General features: G+C 41.8%; 1 protein-coding gene across 1 annotated transcript; it reads left to right on the forward strand.

The window, feature by feature from the left end:
- The first annotated feature begins 1,341 nt into the window (after nucleotides 1-1,341).
- LOC117533397 (solute carrier family 22 member 2-like) lies at nucleotides 1,342-24,131 on the forward strand. The gene is given in 13 exon segments (XM_034197098.1): nucleotides 1,342-1,987; nucleotides 5,500-5,547; nucleotides 5,716-5,819; nucleotides 11,123-11,277; nucleotides 13,775-13,943; nucleotides 15,027-15,138; nucleotides 15,216-15,316; nucleotides 17,876-18,090; nucleotides 18,516-18,624; nucleotides 18,719-18,831; nucleotides 22,535-22,634; nucleotides 23,922-23,977; nucleotides 23,980-24,131. Coding segments are annotated over 13 exon segments (1,629 nt in total). The 5' UTR covers nucleotides 1,342-1,669; the 3' UTR covers nucleotides 24,009-24,131.
- Nucleotides 24,132-24,152: the final 21 nt, after the last annotated feature.

A 24,152-nucleotide genomic window follows, 5' to 3' on the forward strand; every position in this document is an offset into this window, starting at 1 on the left:
ATTTCTAAGTTTGTCAGTTATTAAGTTAGTCAGCTAATCAGTTAGTCAGAAAGTCATTTAGCTAGTCAGTTAGTCAGTCTGTTATTTATTTTGTCAGTTAGTCAGTTAGTTTATTAGTCAGTCAGTTTGTCAGTCAGTCAGAAAGTCAGTCTGTAAGTCAGTCAGTTTGTCAGTCAGTCTGTAAGTCAGTCAGAAAGTCAGTCTGTTATTTATTTTGTCAGTTAGTTAGCTAATCAGTCAGTCAGTTTATTAGTTAGTCAGTCAGTCAGTCAGTTTATTAGTTAGTCAGTCAGTCAGTCAGTTTATTAGTTAGTCAGTCAGTTAGAGTTATTTAGCTAGATATACTTTATTAATCCCAAATTGGAAAATTATTTTGTTACAGGACAAGTGTGCTCAACATTAAAATACAAATACTTAAGAGGGGAAAGAGTGAACAATTAAAAATAAAAATGAAACATAGTATAAACAAATATAACTATAAACAATAATACAATATACAACATTCTGGATAATTAAAATGTTCTTTAAAAAGGTCAAGAATACTGCAGTAGCAGGAATATAGGCTCATAATATACTGTATACATATAATGGTATATAATTGCGATTATCCATGATTGATAACAGCTTGTTAAGATAATCATAAGTCAGTTAGTTAGTTAGTTAGTAAGTTAGTTAGTTAGTTGTCCTCTGCAACAGCTTAACTGGTCTTCACATATAGAGCTGTCCATGGCCAAGCCCCAGCCTACATCAATGACCTGATCCACCCGCACATCACAACCCGGGCCCTGAGGTCCTCTGAGCAAGGCCTCCTAAGGGTGCCCCGAACCAGGCTAAAGACTAAGGGTGACCGTGCCTTTGAGGTGGTGGCCCCAAGGCTTTGGAACAAACTCCCCCAGATAATAAAAACCTCGGCCTCAATAGAGATTTTTAAGGGGCAGTTAAAGACACACCTGTTCCGACAGGCCTTTGGGTCGTCGGAGGAGGTGAGTTAGTGGCTGTCTTTTTTATTGGTGTTTTGTCGTATGTTTTATCCTAAGTATTACCTGCTGCTCTTTTATCCCTTTTATTCTACATTTTATAGTTGTACTTTGAATTGTGTCCTGTGTACTGTACTGTAAAGCACTTTGTACATCCGTGTTGAGAAGGGTGCTATATAAATAAAGTTTTACTTACTTACTTACTTAAATGCACCATATTAAATGCATCCATGTGATTGTTATTTCAAAAGTGTTTGTAGAGAAATGGTAACCAAATTAACTTTTTCCCCATCATACTTCACACAGGAACTTGAAGAGTTAAATGAATGCTATCCGAATGCTTAATTATCCCAAAGAAAAAAAGAGTAGAAACAGCTGTGTCTTGTGACATAATCAGGCACATTTTCTATCTGTTGTGCAAGCCTGGAGGCACACTCACAGAATACAAACTGAATTTGTTTTGGCTCGGTTCAGGATCACTTAATGCGTAACTTGTTCTCTGTTTAGCTCTATTAAACGGTAACATATTCCACTGCATTAACTAAATCCAACCGGCTTTTTTCTGGACTTTAGCTTAATTTTGAGCAGAGGTCTAAATCTGCTAAACAGATTTCTGGCATTGCACAGAGATCCTTTGTGTGCAGTCTATATTAAGCTTATTTTTTAATATCATAACTTGGATCACAGCAGCTATGGCGACCTTTGATGACCTCTTGGAGGAGGCTGGAACTTTCGGCCGCTGTCAGAAGCGCGTCTTCGCCATGCTCTGTCTGCTGTCTCTGCCTCTCTCAGGGGTCTACGTGGGCATCGTCTTCCAGGGATTCACCCCGGATCACTGGTGCAGAGACCCCGCAGTGGTGGAGAGGAGGCAAGCCTGTGGATGGAGCTTGACGGAGGGTCTGGGGAACAGATCTGAGAGCAGCTGTGAGCGGTACGAGGTGGACTGGAACAAAACCACTCTCAGCTGTGATCCTCTGTACCTGAATCTCAGCAAAGCAACTCCCTGCAAGGTGAGTCCTCAGCAGAGAGTACACACATCCTTTACTCAAGTAGAAGTACAGATACTCGTGTTTAAAAATCCTCTGGTAAAAGTAGAAGTACTGACTAAACTTCTTTACTCAACTGAAAGTAAAGAAGTTTGGGCTTTGAAATGTACTTAAATAAAAAGTACCCATAACTAGCAGCTATTTTAAAGAGTACCTGACCTCCCTTTATATTAATAGAACAATAATGTCATTGTTAGCTAATGAATGTTTCCATGCTGAACAACGGCAACATGACAACGTTTCCATTGGTCCCTCTTCTTTAGAGAAGACCAGGAAATGATGGATACACGGATCGTGTTCAAATCAATAGGCACGCAATGACTCTAAATAATAATGATCACGCCACACACATTCAAACTAAAGGAACCAGCCTGTTTGGAAAATGTAAGAAGTAGAAAGTACAGGTATTTGAGTTCAACATGTGAGAAGTAGAAAGTACAGGTATTTGAGTTCAACATGTGAGAAGTAGAAAGTACAGGTATTTGGGTTCAACATGTAAGAAGTAGAAAGTACAGGTATTAGCATCACTTGGGCCACTTGGGTGGGTGGAGGGGGTCCGGAGGAGGGACTCGGGCGGACGGCCCGGGGGCAAGGCAGAGTTTGAGGAGGGGGTCTCCGGCGGACGGCCCGGGGGCAAGGCAGAGTCCATGGAGGGGCGAAAGCCACAGCGGGCGAACTCATGGGGCCGAGGGCAAAGACCACAGCACTCAGGGGACCGGGCTCGAGGGCGAAGACCGCGGCTCTCAGGGGGCCGGGCCCGAGGGCGAAGACCGGACAGCTCCGGAGGCCGGGCAGGACCCGGTGTCGACCGGAGAGGAACCGGAGCCGGTAGGACAGGTGTCGGCAATATCCCCCACGGAAGAGGACAAGGAGTTGACAGGACCCCCGGTGAGACCGGTGATGGCGGGGCCTCCAACGGAACAGGACATGGGGTTGGCAGGACCCCCTACAGAAGAGCAGTCGGCGAGATCCCCAACGGGACAGGACATGGAGTTAGCAGGACCCCCGACGAAACAGGTGTCGGCTGGACCTCCAACGGCACAGGACATAGGGTTGGCAGGACCCCCGGCAGGAGAGTAGTCGGCGGGACCTCCAACGGCACAGGACATAGGGTTGGCAGGACCCCTGGCAGAAGAGTTGTTGGCGGGACCCCCAGAGGCACAGGACACAGGGTTGGCAGGACCCCCGGCAGAAGAGCAGTCGGCGAGATCCCCAACGGGACAGGACATGGAGTTAGCAGGACCCCCGACGAAACAGGTGTCGGCTGGACCTCCAACAGCACAGGACATAGGGTTGGCAGGACCCCCGGCAGGAGAGTAGTCGACGGGACCTCCAACGGCACAGGACATAGGGTTGGCAGGACCCCCGGCAGAGGAGTAGTCGGCGGGACCTCCAACGGCACAGGACATAGGGTTGGCAGGACCCCCGGCAGGAGAGCAGTCGGCGGGACCTCCAACGGCACAGGACATTACATTACATTACATTTAGCTGACGCTTTTATCCAAAGCGACTTACAATAAGTGCGTTCGACCAACAAGATACAAACTTGAAGAAAACAGAATCATATAAGTACATCAGGTTTCATAGAGCAAAAACATTTCAAGTGCTGGCTTTGGTCACACCCAGATTCCTTGCAGTCTGAGACGGGGAAACAACAGAGGTGCCGATGTTGATTGTTAGGTCAAGAGTGGGACAATCTTTTCCCGGAAGGAAAAGCAGTTCAGTCTTATCAAGGTTGAGCTTGAGGTGGTGAGCAGACATCCACTGAGAGATGTCAGCTAGACAAGCAGAGATGCGTGCGACGACCTGGGTCTCTGAGCGGGGAAAGGACAGAATTAATTGGGTGTCGTCAGCGTAGCAGTGGTATGAAAAAACCATGCGGGCTAATGACTGATCCGAGCGAGTTTGTGTACAAGCAGAAGAGGAGGGGACCAAGAACAGAGCCCTGAGGGACCCCTGTAGTTAATTGACAAGGGTCGGACTCGGACCCTCTCCAAGTAACCCTGTAGGTGCAGTCTTTGAGGTATGAGGTGATGAGGGAAAGTGCAGAGCCTGAAACTCCAAGTTCTTGGAGAGTGCGAAGGAGGATCTGATGATTCACCGTGTCGAATGCAGCAGACAGGTCCAAAAGGATGATGACAGAGGAGAGGGAGGCTGCTTTAGCCGTGTGCAGTTCCTCAGTGACAGCAAGGAGGGCAGTTTCTGTGGAGTGACCTGCCTTGAAACCAGACTGGTGCGGATCCGGAAGGTTGTTCTGATTGAGATAACAGGAGAGTTGTTTAAAGACAGCGCGTTCAAGTGTTTTAGACAGGAACGGGAGTAGAGAGACAGGCCTGTAGTTTATAACATCAGACGGGTTGAGAGTGGGTTTCTTTAGGAGAGGGTTTACTCTTGCCTCCTTGAGACTGTTTGGAAAGTGACCAGAAGTTAGAGAAGTGTTGATGAAATGGGTGAGAAACGGTAGAATATCAGGAGCGATAGTCTGAAGGAGGTTTGAAGGGATAGGGTCCAGAGGGCAGGTGGTAGGACGGGCAGAGGTAATGAGGGTAAGAACCTCACTTGGAGAGAGAGGGGAAAAGGAGGTAAGTGTGTTGGTGGAAGGAGGGTCTGGTGACCCAGCGGTGAGTAAAGGTGAGTCAGAAAAAGAAGAGCAAATATCATTAACCTTTTTTTCAAAGTGGGTAACAAAGTCGCTTGACAGAAGGGAGGAGGGGGAAGGGGCTTTGGGGGGGTCCAAGAGGGTGGAGAAGATGGAAAATAGTTTTTTGGGATTGGAATAGGAAGATTGGATCTTATCTTGAAAGAAAGTGCTTTTGCCTGAGAGATCGAAGCAGAGAAAGAGGAGAGGAGAGCCTGATAGGTTAGGAGGTCGTCATGGTGTTTGGATTTCCACCGTTTCCGCTCTGCTGCCCGAAGGACGGTTCTACTAGCACGCAGTGCGTCATTTAGCCAGGAAGCAGGAGGGGACTGACGAGCCTGCCGAGATGTGAGAGGACAGAGAGAGTCCAGAGAGGATAAGAGAGTAGAGAGGAGAGTTTCTGCAGCAGAGTTTGGAGGCAGTAGTTGGAACGAGTCAGAGGAAGGGAGGGCTGAGAGCACCGATGAGGCAAAGGTAGAGGGGGAGAGGGAACGACATGGTTGGCAGGACCCCCGGCAGAAGAGTAGTCGTTTAGTTCCTCTAAAGCAGCAGGTTTCAAGGATATCGTTTCATTTCTTAAAAAGTTGAGTTCTCTCCTGTGACCCTGAAGTCATGCAGAGGTGTCCTGATTGCTTTCATGTGTTAAAATCATTCATTCATCACTTTGTTGGCCTTGTGAGAAGTAAAATGTCAGTGGTTTGCACAGAGGAGGTCAAAGCAGAAATGAAAAGGCTTTGCAAAGTAAAGGGTTTAAAGAGATAAAGAGATGCTTGATTTCTTAATCTAATGTGTAAAGTGCTTTTGCAGTAAAAGCAATGTTTTGTTTCTGTCTTTTAAGGATGGCTGGGAGTACGACTATGACGGCAGGAAGTCCTTTGTCACAGAGGTGAGGAGAGACTTTTGATACATCTCTGCTTCAAAATAAGGTTGATTTATATCACTTTAACAAAACAATTAAAATTATGCAGTTCTACTTAATTAAATACATGATTGTACACATGGCATACGTTCAGCGTCTTCTGAATTGAAACCTTGCATCTTCTCTTCCTCTCAGTTCGACCTGGTGTGTTCAGACTCATGGTATGTGGACATGTACCAGGCATTTGTCAACGTGGGATTCCTCGCCGGCAGCTTTGCTTTTGGCTTCTTTGCTGACAGGTAAACCACACTGTTCATTAGTCATAACTTTAGTTGTGTTTCATTTATAATTACAAAAGAGAAGGCAAGGCATGTTTATTTACAAAGCACTTTTCGACACAAAGTGCTTTAGTCAGTCAAAAGTCAAAGTCAACTTTATTGTCAATCTCAAAATATGTTTGGACACACAGAAAGATCGAAATACTGTTTCTCACAGTCCCGAGGTATAAAAAACTCACACATTAAAATGCAAGAAGACTCAATCATTTTAAAAAAATGACACAAATAACCGATTACTTCAAGTAAGCAAGGATATATATAAAAAAGATGATATGCATAGTGCAAATGGGAGGTTTACAAAAATGAAAGACAATAAGAGCATTTAGAAATAGTGCAGCGAAAACACATTATACATTTGCCTTTAAAAACAGTCATTAAAAAGCAAAGATAATAACATAAACACAAATGAAGGTAATATAGAATAATGCAGGTATAAAATACATGAATACAAGTTACAGTGCAGCGTAAGATGTGAATAGTTCCATTAAAAGTAGCTTCAGAAAGAAAAGTCTTCAGCTTGGATTTAAAAGTAGTCCGAGTTGCAGCGGACCTGCAGGTTTCTGGGAGTTTGTTCCAGATATTTGGAGCATAATAAGTGAACTTCTCCATGTTTAGTTCTGACTCAGAAAGCAGACCTGAGAGATCTGGATGGTTCATAATTCATAGAGGGATCAGAAATGTATTTTGGGCCTAAACCATTCATTAGCCGCTTTCACACCAAGTACTTTGCCATACTTAGTTCCCAGCACTTAGTACCCCCATGGAACTAAGTACAGATCGCGTTCACACCGGAATAAGTCCCTGAGGGAAGATTACGCAAATGAAGCCGCTGACGTCACTTCTTCTGCTTTGGGTTTACTGGCAGGCCGCAAACCACTTCACGGCGTATACTGCCACCCGAAGTCCCCGGCCGGAAGTCCCCGGAGTTGGGGACTGGCTTCAGTAGAAGCTGCTGGGACTCCCAGCAGCTTCTACTGAAGCCTTCCGAGTAAATCGCCAGAACGCCGACACCTCCTCATTTCCACCGCTCCCATGTTTTTTTTTGTGTTGCCATAAGTTAATCTCTCTCCGTTGGTACGCGGGGCTAATGCTAATAATGCTAATGCCAGCAAATACAATGGTGGCTTCAAACATTTTTTGAGAGTTTTACGGGGTGTGGTTTGCAATTCGCCCAGCCAATCAGAAATTGGTACTTTTTTCTCCCCAGGAAAGTACCTGATCTCTAGCAGCACTAAAAATGGGGGTAAAAGTTCTCATGAACTAAGTTCTCTTTTTGGTGTGAACGCAAAATCCCAGGTACTATCGGAACTAAACGGGAAAAGTACTCCAGTGTGAAAGCGCCTAATGCTTTATAAACCAGCAGCAGTATTTTGAAGGACAAACCATGTTCCCCCTTCCCATTAAAGCAATAGCTTGAGAACAAACACTGAGTTGGTCAAACAAATAGCCCTACTGTAGGTTGTTTAAAATTATAGAAAAATACACAGAATTGTATAAAAAACATCATGAAGAATAACAGGAAAAGCCCTGATTCAATATACTGTATTCACAAAGACACAATTTGATTATGGTTTGTGAGATACTGTTGACAAAAAAGCTGTTAATGTTTAGACTTTGCACTAGTTGACATACAACCCCAAAGGATTATTTAACTTTAAAGCAATGTATGACTTTTGTACTTATATTAGAGACGTGAGGAATGGTTTTCTGATGTTACCTTTTGATTTGATTTATTTCGAACGTGTAAAACAATAATACCAAAAAATTATAATAATAATGAAATGAAACTGTATGATACTGTACAAACTTAACCAGTGTCAACTTGATAAACAAAAATATTACTGACTCCAAATTATATATAAACAAATTATCTACTTAATTACTCATCCGAAAAGGGGTAGGAAGACGTTTACACTTATTTAATCCCACCCCTTCTCCCAAAAACTACATTATTAACATATATACGTCTTTTTTGTATTAAAGAAGGACAATTGATATTGAAAAACAAACAAAAGAAAAACATAAAACAGATAAATAAACTGTGACGGAGTGGATCACAGAGTGACTGACTCCGCCACTGACAGCCGACACACACAAACACCAAACATTTCCTGCTCTCTTCCGTTCGTCGTGCGGCCGCCGTCTCCCCAGCAAAGGGAATGTGGAAAAGACGGAGGCGCATCACCTCCGTGATTTAAATAGGATGTCATGAACCATGCAATTTATTATTTCCTTTGCGTTTGTTAATTATGGGGAATGATTGTGTTAAGAGTTAATTAACCTGTTTATGTTTGGGTCGGATCTTTATGTTGACAATGTGGTTTTGAGTTAATTGTGTAACCTGTTGACGGTAAGCCTGTGGGGAGGGGCTATGGGTTCAAAAGGGACGGTGTTGGCCCTGGAAGAGTCACTCGGGAGATTGTTGCAGTGAAGGCAACAGCCAGAATGTGTTTATTCCATGAGTGATGGACGGCCTGGTTTGGTGACTTTTATTTTGTTTGACAAAAGCGAAACAGCACAACTTAAACAAACAGTAGGCTATATATATTTTTGTTGCTGTCAAATAAAGTTTTGGAGCTTAATTCAACCGACTAAGCCTATGTTTCAAACGGACAAATAGAACCCTGTCACATAAACAAACACATAAACAAACAAATACTTAAAAGAGTAGTGATGTGATGTTCGCGAACGATCCGATTCTTTTGAACGGCTCTTTGGTACGAACGAAGGGAACCGAGTCGTACTTGGTGAGAGCCGTTCTTTTTATCGTTTACGGGAACTTGCTTTCCTGAATGCACATTTGCCGTATAGATGATGGCATAACGCATGCTGCTGGTTAGTAGTTTGGCTGGCTGAGAGATGTAGCAAGTTATACATTTTTTCTGTGAGTAAAAGTAGATTTCTGGCAATACAGTCAATCATTATCCTGGTCATTATTTCGCAGAAGAACGGCTCTTTTGAACGGCTCTATTGAATGGCTCTCGGAAAGGAACGGAGCCATAAGATCCGGCTCCCTTCAAAGAGCTGTAATTCCCATCACTATAAAAGAGGTAAATGATAATCAAGAAAAGTTAAAATAACAAACCAAATAAACCGTAAACACCCAGCATGAATAACAGGAAAATCCCTGATGCGATACATACACACTTAAATGATGGTTCCTGAGTTGTCTGTAGATACTGTTAGATTGTGTACTAGTTGATAAACAACACAATGTATGACTTTTGTACGATGACTCTTTTATTAGAACGTGGCAATATGATTAGAGACGTGACGAATGGTTTTCTGATGTTATAATAATAATAATAATAGATTTATTTTGTAAGCTCTTTTACAGGTGCTTAAAGTCGCTTTACAGAGATAGTGAAAAGAAAAGAACAACAAATAAATATAGTTGAAGTCAAATTACACTGAACAAAAATATAAATGTAACACTTTTGTTTTTGCTCCCATTTTTCATGAGATGAACTCAAAGATCTAAAACATTTTCTATAAACACAAACTAACCATTTCTCTCAAATATTGTTCATAAATCTTAAAAAATCTGTGATAGTGAGCACTTCTCCTTTGCCGAGATAATCCATCCCACCTCACAGGTGTGGCATATCAAGATACTGATTAGACAGCATGATTATTGCACAGGTGTGCCTTAGGCTGGCCATAATAAAAGGCCACTCTAAAATGTTCAGTTTTATCACACAGCACAATGCCACAGATGTCGCAAGTTTTGAGGGAGCGTGCAATTGGCATGCTGACAGCAGGAATGTCCACCAGAGCTGTTGCCCGTGAATTGAATGTTCATTTCTCGACCATAAGCCGTCTCCAAAGGCGTTTCAGAGAATTTGGCAGTACATCCAACCGGCCTCACAACCGCAGACCACGTGTAACCACACCAGCCCAGGACCTCCACATCCAGCATGTTCACCTCCAAGATCGTCTGAGACCAGCCACTCGGACAGCTGCTGCAACAATCGGTTTTCATAACCAAAGAATTTCTGCACAAACTGTCAGAAACCGTCTCAGGGAAGCTCATCTGCATGCTCGTCGTCCTCATCGGGGTCTCGACCTGACTCCGGTTCGTCGTCGTAACCGACTTGAGTGGGCAAATGCTCACATTCGATGGCGTCTGGCACGTTGGAGAGGTGTTCTCTTCACGAATGAATCCCGGTTTTCACTGTTCAGGGCAGATGGCAGACAGCGTGTGTGGCGTCGTGTGGGTGAGCGGTGTTCTGATGTCAATGTTGTGAATCGAGTGGCCCATGGTGGTGGTGGGGTTATGGTATGGGCAGGCGTATGTTATGGGCAGGCGTATGTTATGGACGACGAACACAGGTGCATTTTATTGATGGCATTGTGAATGCACAGAGATACCGTGACGAGATCCTGAGGCCCATTGTTGTGCCATTCATCCACGACCATCACCTCATGCTGCAGCATGATAATGCACGGCCCCATGTTGCAAGGATCTGTACACAATTCCTGGAGGCTGAAAACATCCCAGTTCTTGCATGGCCAGCATACTCACCGGACATGTCACCCATTGAGCATGTTTGGGATGCTCTGGATCGGCGTATACGACAGCGTGTTCCAGTTCCTGCCAATATCCAGCAACTTGGCACAGCCATTGAAGAGGAGTGGACCAACATTCCACAGGCCACAATCAACAACCTGATCAACTCTATGCGAAGGAGATGTGTTGCACTGCGTGAGGCAAATGGTGGTCACACCAGATACTGACTGGTTTTCGGACCCCCCCAGACCCCCCCCAATAAAGCAAAACTGCACGTTTCAGAGTGGCCTTTTATTATGGCCAGCCTAAGGCACACCTGTGCAATAATCATGCTGTCTAATCAGCATCTTGATATGCCACACCTGTGAGGTGGGATGGATTATCTCGGCAAAGGAGAAGTGCTCACTATCACAGATTTTTCAAATTTGTGAACAATATTTGAGAGAAATGGTTATTTTGTGTATATAGAAAATGTTTTAGATCTTTGAGTTCATCTCATGAAAAATGGGAGCAAAAACAAAAGTGTTGCATTTATATTTTTGTTCAGTGTAAAATCAAGCAATACAACAACAATCACACATTAAAAGCCAGATTGAAGAGGTGAGTTTTTGTGAGTTTTCTGAAGGTGGTGAGGTCAGTGCAGTCTGATGGGCGGGGGCAGCGACGGAGAAGGCTCTTATACCTTATAAGGTTATACCTTCACAGCAACTCTTATTTTGAAAGAACCTCTTGCCCTTCGTCTTCCTCTCTGCAGGTTTGGCAGGAGGATGAGTTTCCTGGTGTCCAACATCCTGAACGCTGTCGCAGGAATGGTTCTCGCTTTCGCTCCAAACGTCATCTCCATCCTGGTGCTGAGGGCCGTGTTCGGCATCGGGGTCAAAGGAGGCTGGATGTCCACCTACGTGCTGCGTAGGGACAACTCTGTTCAAAAACTGAACACACACGCATAGTACACACCTCACCTGAGCCTTACAGTAACACATGTAGTCATTTAGTGAAGGTCAGATATCTCTAAATGCCCCTTTTTATAGATCTATGTTCACTCTGTGGTTGTTTAAATCTTTCCTTTTGCTCTTTGTTTGACTTGCTTCACCTTCCATGCAAACATTTAACATCACACTTTGATAGTCTTTCAATTTAAAGCCTGATTTTAGAGACTATTAACCTTTTTTATGTAAATTTGTTTGTATTTTTTCTTTAATTTACCGCTTACAAGTCTGAGATTTTTAACTGTAAATCTGTGCTTTTTTATTATTCTGATACATACCAATTTAATCTTAGATAAAATGTAGTTTTACTCATATAGTGTTGATGTATTTTTTTCTTAATTCAACCTTTATCTCAGAGAATATCCTAATTCTTTCTCGTAAATAGCTCATGTTTTTTCTTTCAAATGTACCACTTTTAATCTCGGAGTATATTCAATTCCACCCCATCATTTTATGAGTTTTTCTCCTTAAAATTGTTAATCTTATTATTTTTTTTATCATAAACTGTTGATTATTCCTTGGAAATGTATCACTTTATTCAAACATTTATTTTAATTTTTCTCAAGTTATCTTTTTAATCTCAGAAATTATCCAAGTTATTCCTCAACACGTGTCCCCTCTTCTCCATGTCTCTTCTACATCAACATGTGTCCCCTCTTCTTCATGTCTCTACTACATCAACATGTGTCCCCTCTTCTTCATGTCTCTACTACATCAACATGTGTCCCCTCTTCTTCATGTCTCTTCTATATCAACATGTGTCCCCTCTTCTCCATGTCTCTTCTACATCAACATGTGTCCCCTCTTCTTCATGTCTCTTCTACATCAACATGTGTCCCCTCTTCTCCATGTCTCTTCTACATCAACATGTGTCCCCTCTTCTTCATGTCTCTTCTACATCAACACGTGTCCCCTCTTCTCCATGTCTCTTCTACATCAACACGTGTCCCCTCTTCTTCATGTCTCTTCTACATCAACATGTGTCCCCTCTTCTTCATGTCTCTTCTACATCAACATGTGTCCCCTCTTCTTCATGTCTCTTCTACATCAACACGTGTCCCCTCTTCTCCATGTCTCTTCTACATCAACACGTGTCCCCTCTTCTTCATGTCTCTTCTACATCAACATGTGTCCCCTCTTCTTCATGTCTCTTCTACATCAACATGTGTCCCCTCTTCTTCATGTCTCTTCTACATCAACACGTGTCCCCTCTTCTCCATGTCTCTTCTACATCAACACGTGTCCCCTCTTCTTCATGTCTCTTCTACATCAACATGTGTCCCCTCTTCTTTATGTCTCTTCTACATCAACATGTGTCCCCTCTTCTCCATGTCTCTTCTACATCAACATGTGTCCCCTCTTCTTCATGTCTCTTCTACATCAACACGTGTCCCCTCTTCTCCATGTCTCTTCTACATCAACACGTGTCCCCTCTTCTTTATGTCTCTTCTACATCAACATGTGTCCCCTCTTCTCCATGTCTCTTCTACATCAACATGTGTCCCCTCTTCTTCATGTCTCTTCTACATCAACACGTGTCCCCTCTTCTTCATGTCTCTTCTACATCAACATGTGTCCCCTCTTCTTCATATCTCTTCTACATCAACACGTGTCCCCTCTTCTCCATGTCTCTTCTACATCAACATGTGTCCCCTCTTCTTCATGTCTCTTCGACATCAACATGTGTCCCCTCTTCTTCATGTCTCTTCTACATCAACACGTGTCCCCTCTTCTTCATGTCTCTTCTACATCAACACGTGTCCCCTCTTCTTCATGTCTCTTCTACATCAACATGTGTCCCCTCTTCTTCATGTCTCTTCTACATCAACATGTGTCCCCTCTTCTTCATGTCTCTTCTACATCAACATGTGTCCCCTCTTCTTCATGTCTCTTCTACATCAACATGTGTCCCCTCTTCTTCATGTCTCTTCTACATCAACATGTGTCCCCTCTGTGGAAAGAGACTCTGAAAGTTTCAGGAACAAAGATTCTCTCTCTTTTTGATCCATTTCTATAAAAACCTGTCTGAAAATGAGCTGATCAGATTTTGGCCACTTTATGATGTCATAACAATGTTTTGTCTTGTGTAACCATTAGCCAATCAGCAACCAAGGTAACCCCGCCCCCCCCCCCCTCCCTTATCACCTGAATCTCCTCCTAGAGCACCATTGAGTTCTTTTTAACCAAATCTCTCTCAGAGGGGCGTGGGGAGGGGCTCCTTATTTTCATCTAATGTAACAGACAGAGAATCAGCACTTTGGAAACAGGGCTGAAACAGAGGGGATTATGGGTAATGCTGCAATGATCTGTTTGGGGTTTCAGCCAATCAGAGACATGTTTTGTATATATCTGAGACCTGTAATATATTGATGAAAAACAGTAGGTGACCTTGAATGTGTCTCCTGTTCTTCTGTCAGTCACAGAGATCGTTGGAGTGGACTACAGACGGACGGTGGGGATATTGTACCAGATGTTCCTCAGTGTGGGGAACATCATCCTCCCTCTGCTCGCTTTCTACATCACAGACTGGCGCTGGTTGCAGGTCGCCATAACCGCCCCTTACATCCTCTTCATCTCCTTCTACTGGTGAGGAACCACATCCCAATCTCCACCATAAAGACTATAATCCTAAACTTTCAGAGGCTTAATTGATGCCACGTGTGTGCACCGCTGTAGTGCTGAGGTCTTGAAAATTTAGTAAAAGGTAGAAATATAGATTAATATGCTTCGAAACATTGCTTTAAATCAGTGTTTCTCAAACTTTATCATACCAAGGACCACTTAACCAATAAAAAATCACTCGCGGACCACCTAACTCCACAAATATCCAAAATCACAGTTTTTCTAGAACAGATTACAAATGGCCTGAAAATGGTACAAACAAGTGGCAACATGTGTGATGAAGGTGTTGCGCTGAGCTATATCATGCAATCGAAAGTGAAACTTAAACTCACTCCATTGCGGAGATATTCCCGCGAGAGTGCGGAAAACTCAAATGTATTTATTTATTTCAAATGTGAAATTTTACCAATATAATCATGGACCACTAGGGGGCGCTCACGGACCACCAGTGGTCCGCGGACCACACTTTGAGAAGCACCGCTAAAACTTTTGAAGCAGCAGGAATAAGTCCTAAAACCCAGAAAGAAGTCAGCATTTTAGCATTTCTGCCTCCCTAATATCGAAGTTTATCGATTTTACTGGGTTTTGGTTATTTGACTGAAATAAGGTACGTGATTAACACAAGATTATATTTTTAAGTTTCTTCTACAACATCAAATATGTCAGTAAATTCCTGCCTGGTAAATTTAAAAGCTTTAATATGTTGTAGAAAATACAGTTGCTAACAAGTTGCTAGATTAGACCCCTTGTACTCAACAGGTTTAACTTTAGCCGCCTTTAGCTTAGCTTTAGCCTTTAGCTTAGCTTTAGCCTTTAGCAGTGGTGAAGTGAAGTCATGCAACTGCAGTGTTAATTGTGTATTGCCTTATGTTAGCTTTTCACTTCAGGTGATTGCAGTTATGATTAATAATCCAAAAAGTAGTGTTTATATGTGGATTTTATCCTGGAGCTACTTCCTGGTTGGCCTACCCTGCAGATCACTATTTAAAATATGAATTTGTTCAGTTGCTGTAGATTTGTTTACCTGTAAATACACTTCTGTCACAGGTTTATCCCAGAGTCTCCGAGGTGGCTCATCTCTCAGAACAACTCTGCCAAAGCTATGGAGATCACTGAAGCTATAGCTAAAGAGAACAAGAGGAAACTCTCACACTTTGAGGTAAATCAGTTCTTTACTCTCAGATCTCCTGAAAGCAAACCTCAATGAATGTCACAACTGAATGTCTTGGTTTATAGAAACTGACAGAAGAAGAGGGTGACTCCTCCTCTGCCTCTCTGATGGACCTGATCAGGACTCCAAACATGAGGAAACACACTTTGATCCTCATGTTCAACTGGTGAGACTAGAGATGGCAAAAGTACACACATCCTTTACTCAAGTAGAAGTACAGATACTCGTGTTTAAAAATACTCTGGTAAAAGTAGAAGTACTGACTCTTTACTCAAGTCAAAGTAAAGAGGCTTTGAAATGTACTTCAGTAAAAAGTACCCATAAGCTGTTTTAAAGAGTACCTGACCTCCCTTTATATTAATAGAACAATAATGTCATTGTTAGCTAATGAATGTTTCCATGCTGAACAACGGCAACATGACAACGTTTCCATTGGTCCCTCTTCTTTAGAGAAGACCAGGAAATGATGGATACACGGATCGTGTTCAAATCAATAGGCACGCAATGACTCTAAAGAATAATGATCACGCACCAAACACACATTTCAGACTAAAGGAACCAGCTGTTTGGAAAATGAGAGAAGTAGAAAGTACAGGTATTTGGGTTCAACATGTGAGAAGTAGAAAGTACAGGTATTTGAGTTCAACATGTAAGAAGTAGAAAGTACAGGTATTTGAGTTCAACATGTGAGAAGTAGAAAGTACAGGTATTTGGGTTCAACATGTAAGAAGTAGAAAGTACAGGTATTTGGGTTCAACATGTGAGAAGTAGAAAGTACAGGTATTTGAGTTCAACATGTGAGAAGTAGAAAGTACAGGTATTTGAGTTCAACATGTAAGAAGTAGAAAGTACAGGTATTTGGGTTCAACATGTGAGAAGTAGAAAGTACAGGTATTTGAGTTCAACATGTAAGAAGTAGAAAGTACAGGTATTTGGGTTCAACATGTGAGAAGTAGAAAGTACAGGTATTTGAGTTCAACATGTAAGAAGTAGAAAGTACAGGTATTTGTGTTCAACATGTAAGAAGTAGAAAGTACAGGTATTTGGGTTCAACATGTGAGAAGTAGAAAGCACAGGTATTTGAGTTCAACATGTAAGAAGTAGAAAGTACAGGTATTTGTGTTCAACATGTAAGAAGTAGAAAGTACAGGTATTTGGGTTCAACATGTGAGAAGTAGAAAGCACAGGTATTTGAGTTCAACATGTAAGAAGTAGAAAGTACAGGTATTTGAGTTCAACATGTAAGAAGTAGAAAGTACAGGTATTTGTGTTCAACATGTAAGAAGTAGAAAGTACAGGTATTTGGGTTCAACATGTGAGAAGTAGAAAGCACAGGTATTTGAGTTCAACATGTAAGAAGTAGAAAGTACAGGTATTTGTGTTCAACATGTAAGAAGTAGAAAGTACAGGTATTTGTGTTCAACATGTGAGAAGTAGAAAGCACAGGTATTTGAGTTCAACATGTAAGAAGTAGAAAGTACAGGTATTTGAGTTCAACATGTAAGAAGTAGAAAGTACAGGTATTTGGGTTCAACATGTAAGAAGTAGAAAGTACAGGTATTTGTGTTCAACATGTGAGAAGTAGAAAGCACAGGTATTTGAGTTCAACATGTAAGAAGTAGAAAGTACAGGTATTTGGGTTCAACATGTAAGAAGTAGAAAGTACAGGTATTTGGGTTCAACATGTAAGTAGAAAGTACAGGTATTTGTGTTCAAAATGTAAGAAGTAGAAAGTACAGGTATTTGTGTTCAACATGTAAGAAGTAGAAAGTTCAGGTATTTGTGTTCAAAATGTAAGAAGTAGAAAGTACAGGTATTTGTGTTCAACATGTAAGAAGTAGAAAGTACAGGTATTTGTGTTCAACATGTAAGAAGTAGAAAGTTCAGGTATTTGTGTTCAACATGTAAGAAGTAGAAAGTTCAGGTATTTGTGTTCAACATGTAAGAAGTAGAAAGTTCAGGTATTTGGGTTCAACATGTAAGAAGTAGAAAGTTCAGGTATTTGTGTTCAACATGTAAGAAGTAGAAAGTTCAGGTATTTGTGTTCAACATGTAAGAAGTAGAAAGTTCAGGTATTTGGGTTCAACATGAGAGAAGTAGAAAGTACAGGTATTTGAGTTCAACATGTAAGAAGTAGAAAGTACAGGTATTTGTGTTCAACATGTAAGAAGTAGAAAGTTCAGGTATTTGAGTTCAACATGTAAGAAGTAGAAAGTACAGGTATTTGGGTTCAACATGTAAGTAGAAAGTACAGGTATTTGAGTTCAACATGTAAGAAGTAGAAAGTTCAGGTATTTGAGTTCAACATGTAAGAAGTAGAAAGTACAGGTATTTGTGTTCAAAATGTAAGAAGTAGAAAGTACAGGTATTTGTGTTCAACATGTAAGAAGTAGAAAGTACAGGTATTTGTGTTCAACATGTAAGAAGTAGAAAGTTCAGGTATTTGTGTTCAACATGTAAGAAGTAGAAAGTTCAGGTATTTGTGTTCAACATGTAAGAAGTAGAAAGTTCAGGTATTTGGGTTCAACATGTAAGAAGTAGAAAGTACAGGTATTTGTGTTCAAAATGTAAGAAGTAAAAGTTAAAAGTCGGCAGAAAAACAAGTAGAGGAGTAAAGTACTGATACCAGAAAAATATACTTAAGTACAGTAACGAAGTATTTGTACTCCACTACTTCCCACCCCTGCGTATGAGACATTTCTTTCTTGTTCCCTGTCTCCCGCAGGTTCACCAGTGCTGTGGTGTACCAGGGTCTGATCATGAGGGTGGGGATCGCTGGAGGAAACGTCTACATCGACTTCCTGATCTCCGGCTTGGTGGAGTTCCCCGCTGCCTTCCTCATCCTCCTCACCATCGAACGTATCGGCAGACGCATCCCCTTCGCCTCCGCCAACATCGTGGCTGGAGCCGCTTGTTTGATCACCGCCTTCATCCCTGACAGTGAGAGGAACCTTTTACTAACTTCACTAACCTCAATATCACCCTTTGTGGACTCATACCAGACTCAATGTGGTGCAAATGTATACGATTTGAATTTCAGAAAGGACACGTTCTTTTTATGTTTGATGAACCACTTTAGTCTCACAGTATGTGCAGGTTTTTTCCTTGTAAACGTGCATTTTACCGTCGACTTACCACAGCTTTTTCTTGTGAATTTGTGCTTTCCTTTTGGTAAATCCAGCACTATATATATATACGTTTCTTTTGTCTAAAATCTAGGACATTTTGAGTATCTTCTCGCAATATTTCTACCCCAAACCCCTGGCTATGTTTGTATTTATTTCCAACAATATATCATGTGGTATTTTGGTAGTAGTACTTCTGCATACGTGCAAAAAACTTCCATAAATCCTCTTTGCTTGCAGGCATGTTCTGGTTCAAGACGGTGGTGGCCTGCATCGGTCGGCTGGGGATCACCATGGCCTATGAGATGGTGGTGTTTGTGAACACTGAGCTCTACCCAACGTTTGTCAGGTGAAGTCACGCTCACCCCCTCTACATATAGCTCGTTCTTTTATAAAGTTATAAAGTTATAAAGTCATGCTAAATGTTTGTGTGACGGGTTCAGGAACCTGGGCGTGTCGGTGTGTTCGACTATGTGTGACGTCGGAGGCATCGTGGCTCCCTTCCTGCTCTACAGGCTGGCTGCCGTCTGGCTGGATCTGCCTCTCATCCTCTTTGGTAGGTTGTGATGCCGCCAGAAATGTGAGGTAAAGGTACATACACTGAACAAAAATATAAACGCAACACTTTTGTTTTTGCTCCCATTTTTCATGAGATGAACTCAAAGATCTAAAACATTTTCTATAAACACAAAATAACCATTTCTCTCAAATATTGTTCACAAATCTGAAAGAATCTGTGATAGTGAGCACTTCTCCTTTGCCGAGATAATCCATCCCACCTCACAGGTGTGGCATATCAAGATGCTGATTAGACAGCATGATTATTGCACAGGTGTGCCTTAGGCTGGCCACAATAAAAGGCCACTCTGAAACGTGCAGTTTTGCTTTATTGGGGGGGTCTGGGGGGGTCCGAAAACCAGGCAGTATCTGGTGTGAGGGTTAGGGGTAGGGTTAGGGTAATGTTGTGAATCGAGTGGCCCATGGTGGTGGTGGGGTTAGGGTATGGGCAGTCGTATGTAATGGACGACGAACACAGGCCACTCGATTCACAACATTACCCTAACCCTAACCCTACCCCTCACACCAGATACTGACTGGTTTTCGGACCCCCCCAGACCCCCCCAATAAAGCAAAAATGCACGTTTCAGAGTGGCCTTTTATTGTGGCCAGCCTAAGGCACACCTGTGCAATAATCATGCTGTCTAATCAGCATCTTGATATGCCACACCTGTGAGGTGGGATGGATTATCTCGGCAAAGGAGAAGTGCTCACTATCAGATTATTTCAGATTTGTGAACAATATTTGAGAGAAATGGTTATTTTGTGTTGATAGAAAATGTTTTAGATCTTTGAGTTCATCTCATAAAAAATGGGAGCAAAAACAAAAGTGTTGCGTTTATATTTTTGTTCAGTGTATTTACATGAGATGGATTAATACCACTTCTTACAAACATGAGGTCATTCAGAGAACAAAGAGAAAAGATTTATTTGGGGTGGAGAGAAACTCATCTGATTTATCGCTGAGATATCGTTATCTTTCAACTATCAGATGTCAGTGATTTGGGCTGATCACACTATTGTGAGAAGAAACAGAACAACATAAATAGACAATTTGTGCATGCAGTCAAGGCTTTAGGAGATAGACTTAAAGAGCCTGCGACACGAGTTTCCCCCATCATCCAAACCCATCAATTTGAGTAAATATTGTCCCCTTGAAACCGTTACTGAACTGATTTTGGATATTTGTACTTTGATAACCATTAATCTGCCCTTCAATGTTGACCATTTTCTGGATCTTCTCGGGGATTCTTCAAGTCCCGCCAGATTATGTGTGACGTCATTGCGGGCACAGCGCTCCAGCTGCACCGTTCAGGATCCCAGCATCTGCATGTAAACGCACGATGGCGCACACAGCAGCAAGCTCAGACAGCGATGACAGTTTAATGTTGAACGTGTCTGAGAGCTCATATGAGGCTGAAGGATCGCTTTATGTTGTATCTGTTTGAAGTTTAGGAATTAGGTGCGTCAATATGGGCGATCATACGGTCATGTAGCCAGTGGTGGACTGGGACTAAAAATCATCCCGGGACTCTCGACCGGCCCACTTCGGTACCGCTAGTAAATTGTCAACGGGGGGAGTGGGGGATGTCAGGGGCGGCGGGTGCTGTAGATAGTAAATGTAAATATGTAAATATTTGTGTCACTGCATCCTGGTAAAATACAAATATAATGCAATGTCTGTGTCTTTGACATTAGCGCTGCTAGCCACCTGTGCCCTGTACTACGAAGCCAGTTCAACAGACCCTGGATATGTTTGAGTAACACACAAACTAACAACAACAAACTAACAAACGAGATCTCGCTAAGCGGTCCTACGACGCTGGTTATCAACTCGGTAAATCAAGCCAGGGTTTCTCTCTCCAGCTGAGAGCGCGTTCACGTCTAAGACACGAGTGGATCTGACTTTAATTACATTTGACTCGAGTGTTTCGTCAACATAATGTGTTGCTTAAAATAATACTTCTCTTCTGCATACAGTATGTGACACTGTAAGTGTTGCACGGCCAGATACGGCTCGAGAAGCTGACTCAGATAAGGAAAGATATGATATATTATGATATTATATGATCGATGATCTGATTGATGATGTAATATGAATGATAAGTGCGACACGTCGGCGTCTTCTCTGCATACGGCAGTTTAAACTGTATTTCCTTTATCCTGTAATATGACTTGAGAGATTTAAACTCTGCACACTGAGTTGATCTCTTATCTATAGACGCCGGAGGCGGGCAGCGTCAGGTAAAAAAAGTTATTTAGCCTTCCCAAACCTGAGCCTCACGCGCCGCCTATGGGGGATGTGCTAGTGATTTATCCGACCGGCCCACTTCGGTACCGGCCCATCGGGATTCGTCCCGATGGCCAGTCCGCCACTGCACCCAGCCCAGGTAAACTGTCAACGGGGGAGCCTCGCTGCGGGGGAAACGGGTGGACCTAGTGTCCCGATCGGAGTGGGAATAATAATAATAATAATCCGTGCATTTTATCCATTAATTTCCCCAACATTGTGGTGAAAAAACCACACGTTTAATCCATGTTGGTGTACTACAACTACAAAAAGCATCGGTTTGTTTTCTCATCAGGTAATGCAGACTGGCTCAAACAAACTATTTTTAATCATCATTCTCACGATCATTTAATGTATTATATGTTCGCCGAATTGACATGAAAGCACTAATAAATGTAGTTTCATCCACTTGAGTTTACAACTACAAAAATAATCGATTTGTTTTTATATCACATCCTACGGGAGGAAATTCAGTAGCTCTCACTACCGATTTGTAATCCTAATGTAATCATCATCTTCACCACGATCATTTATGTTTATGTTCGCCGAATTGACATGAAAGCACTGACAATATGAATATACTGTAGTCAACTTCATTAAAACGTTATTAACGTGCCTAAACTCAGTAATTCACCATTTCTACGCATGACAACACACTTTGTCCGTGTTTGGCTCTCTCGCCGCACAGTGAAGCGTTCCCGCATTGACGTCACTTCCGGCTTCCCCCAAAACTTCAAAATGAGTCGAAGGAATTTCCCAGCGATGTTCGAAATTATTGATATTTAACGGAACGGTATCGCTTTTTCTTTTTTAAACTGACGGTTCGAGATTACTAGTAGCCCAATATTTCATTGCACAATAGTTGTTGGGATGCTGTCACAGGCTCTTTAAGGTGTTATGGATCCGAGAAGCCTTACTTAAGAGGTGAAATATACTTTCAGCTCTTTTTAGCTTGGTTCTGCTTCATCGTGAACTAAACATGGCATTTAGTGAGATTATAGGAGCATAACAATCGAGCAGATGAAATACACCCAAGCCTGATTCTATGTTCGCTAAGTTAATTATTTGGTTTCTTTGCTTAACATTCCTAATTTGGGGGATGTGTTTTCAATAATTAGTGTGAAGCAAGTGTCATTTAAATGTCAATCTTGTGCATTCCCTGCTGCTATCAATGCACCCAATTTGTAAATCTTCATTTAAACAAGAACCTTTATAAATACATCTCATTAGCTCCGAAATTATTGCAGTTGGCTTATTAGTTGGCAAATCGTTAGCATCTTAAAAAGTCTGTTTGACCCTCTTTCCTGTTGCAGTGCGACACATTGAGATAAAACCACCAGATATTCCTGAAAATAGCTTGTAGATATATTTGTTTTAATGTGTAACAGATTCAGTGTTTTCTATCCAACAGGAGTGGTTGCCTTCATAGCTGGAGGATTGGTGTTGCTGCTTCCTGAAACTAAAGGAGTTCCTCTCCCCGAGACCATCGACGACATTGAGTTTCCTAACAAGTGATACATCTTTTATTAAACATTGTTATGCTTTTAGACGATGATGCACTAGCTTAGAGAGCGACTAATAACAACTAGTTTGTGTTGCGTTGTCAGAGTTATAGCAGTAGGTCATTTTAACTGACCATGTTTAATGTGTAAAAAAAGTGATTATTTCTGTCTCTAAAGGTAGAGCAGAAGTTACAGAAAATAAAAATACCTCATTATACTATACAGTGGCGAGCCGTCAGGGCCCTCTAGGTCCTCTGTGAGGGCCTAAGATATTCTACAAAAATAATATTTAAAAACATTAAAAAAAAATATATATATTTTTATATATTGTTTTAGTTATATTTTTCATTAGTTTTACCAAAATAACTTGATTTAATTGTATTTAAAATAACATTTCCAAATAAATAAATCCTTCGAATCTGCCTATTCAGTTTCTGTTGGAATGTGAAGGGTTAAATGAAATAAGCTCGTCTCTGCGAGTGTGAAGAGAGGAGCTGATTGGCCGTCCAGCTATGAATTCACAGAGGGCCCGCTATAGTAACTGAACGAGAGAGTAATGTCAAATGACAGTACAATTGACCAATCATATCTTCCATCTAAATGGGTGGGTGTTATTATCGCGGACTTTATGACAAGATCCGCCCGCTGTGAATCTTTTCTTGTTTCCATAGCAACAACAACTTCCTGTCAACAGCGTTAACTCGCCTTCAAAATAAAAGCATGCCAAATTACACTTAAGACATACAACTGCAACGAAAGTAACAAACACAATGCAATATCCTTTTCAATTTCAAAGAACACAAATAGGGTTATCTACAGGTGTTGTTTTGTGTGGTAGAGGGTCGCTTTCATTTATGCGTTTTGCACCCCGGGTCGTTGTTTTGATATTCCGCTGAAGTATACGCTGTGACCTATGGCTGTGACGTAATAACTCGAGGGAAGGGGGGGGGGGGGGGGTCAGAGGGGTCCTAGGGCCTAGGTATAAAAGTCACGGCTCGCCACTGATACTATATAAGTACATTTTTTGTAAATATAATAGGTTACTTTGAACGGCTGGCAATACATGTTTATAATCGTTGTCATTTTATTAATTTAACTATTTTAAAAATTACATTTAAAGAGGGATTACATGTATATGATTGATTTTCGTCCAATAATTGTGAGAAAGATGATCTGAATGTAATACAACCCGAATGAGTGATTCACTTTATAACATTTAAATCCTTAATTCAAAATGTAACAATTAATTATTATTTTGTTTTTAATTTAATATGATTTGTGTGTTTTTACTCCCAGGAAAAAGACGGATGTCGCGGAGAACCAACAACTGAAGAAGCCTTTCAAATCCGACCTGAAAACAACAAGGACTCAACAACTGTTTGACGCTGTGTGTGTGTGTGTGTGTGTGTGTGGTGTGTGTGTGTGTGTGTGTGTGTGTGTGTGTGTGTGTGTGTGTGTGTGTGTGTGTGTGTGTGTGTGTGTGTGTGTGTGTGTGTGTGTGTGTGTGTGTGTGTGTGTGTGTGTGTG

Source organism: Gymnodraco acuticeps, unplaced genomic scaffold (assembly GCF_902827175.1).
Source record: "Gymnodraco acuticeps unplaced genomic scaffold, fGymAcu1.1, whole genome shotgun sequence".
NCBI lineage: Eukaryota > Metazoa > Chordata > Actinopteri > Perciformes > Bathydraconidae > Gymnodraco > Gymnodraco acuticeps.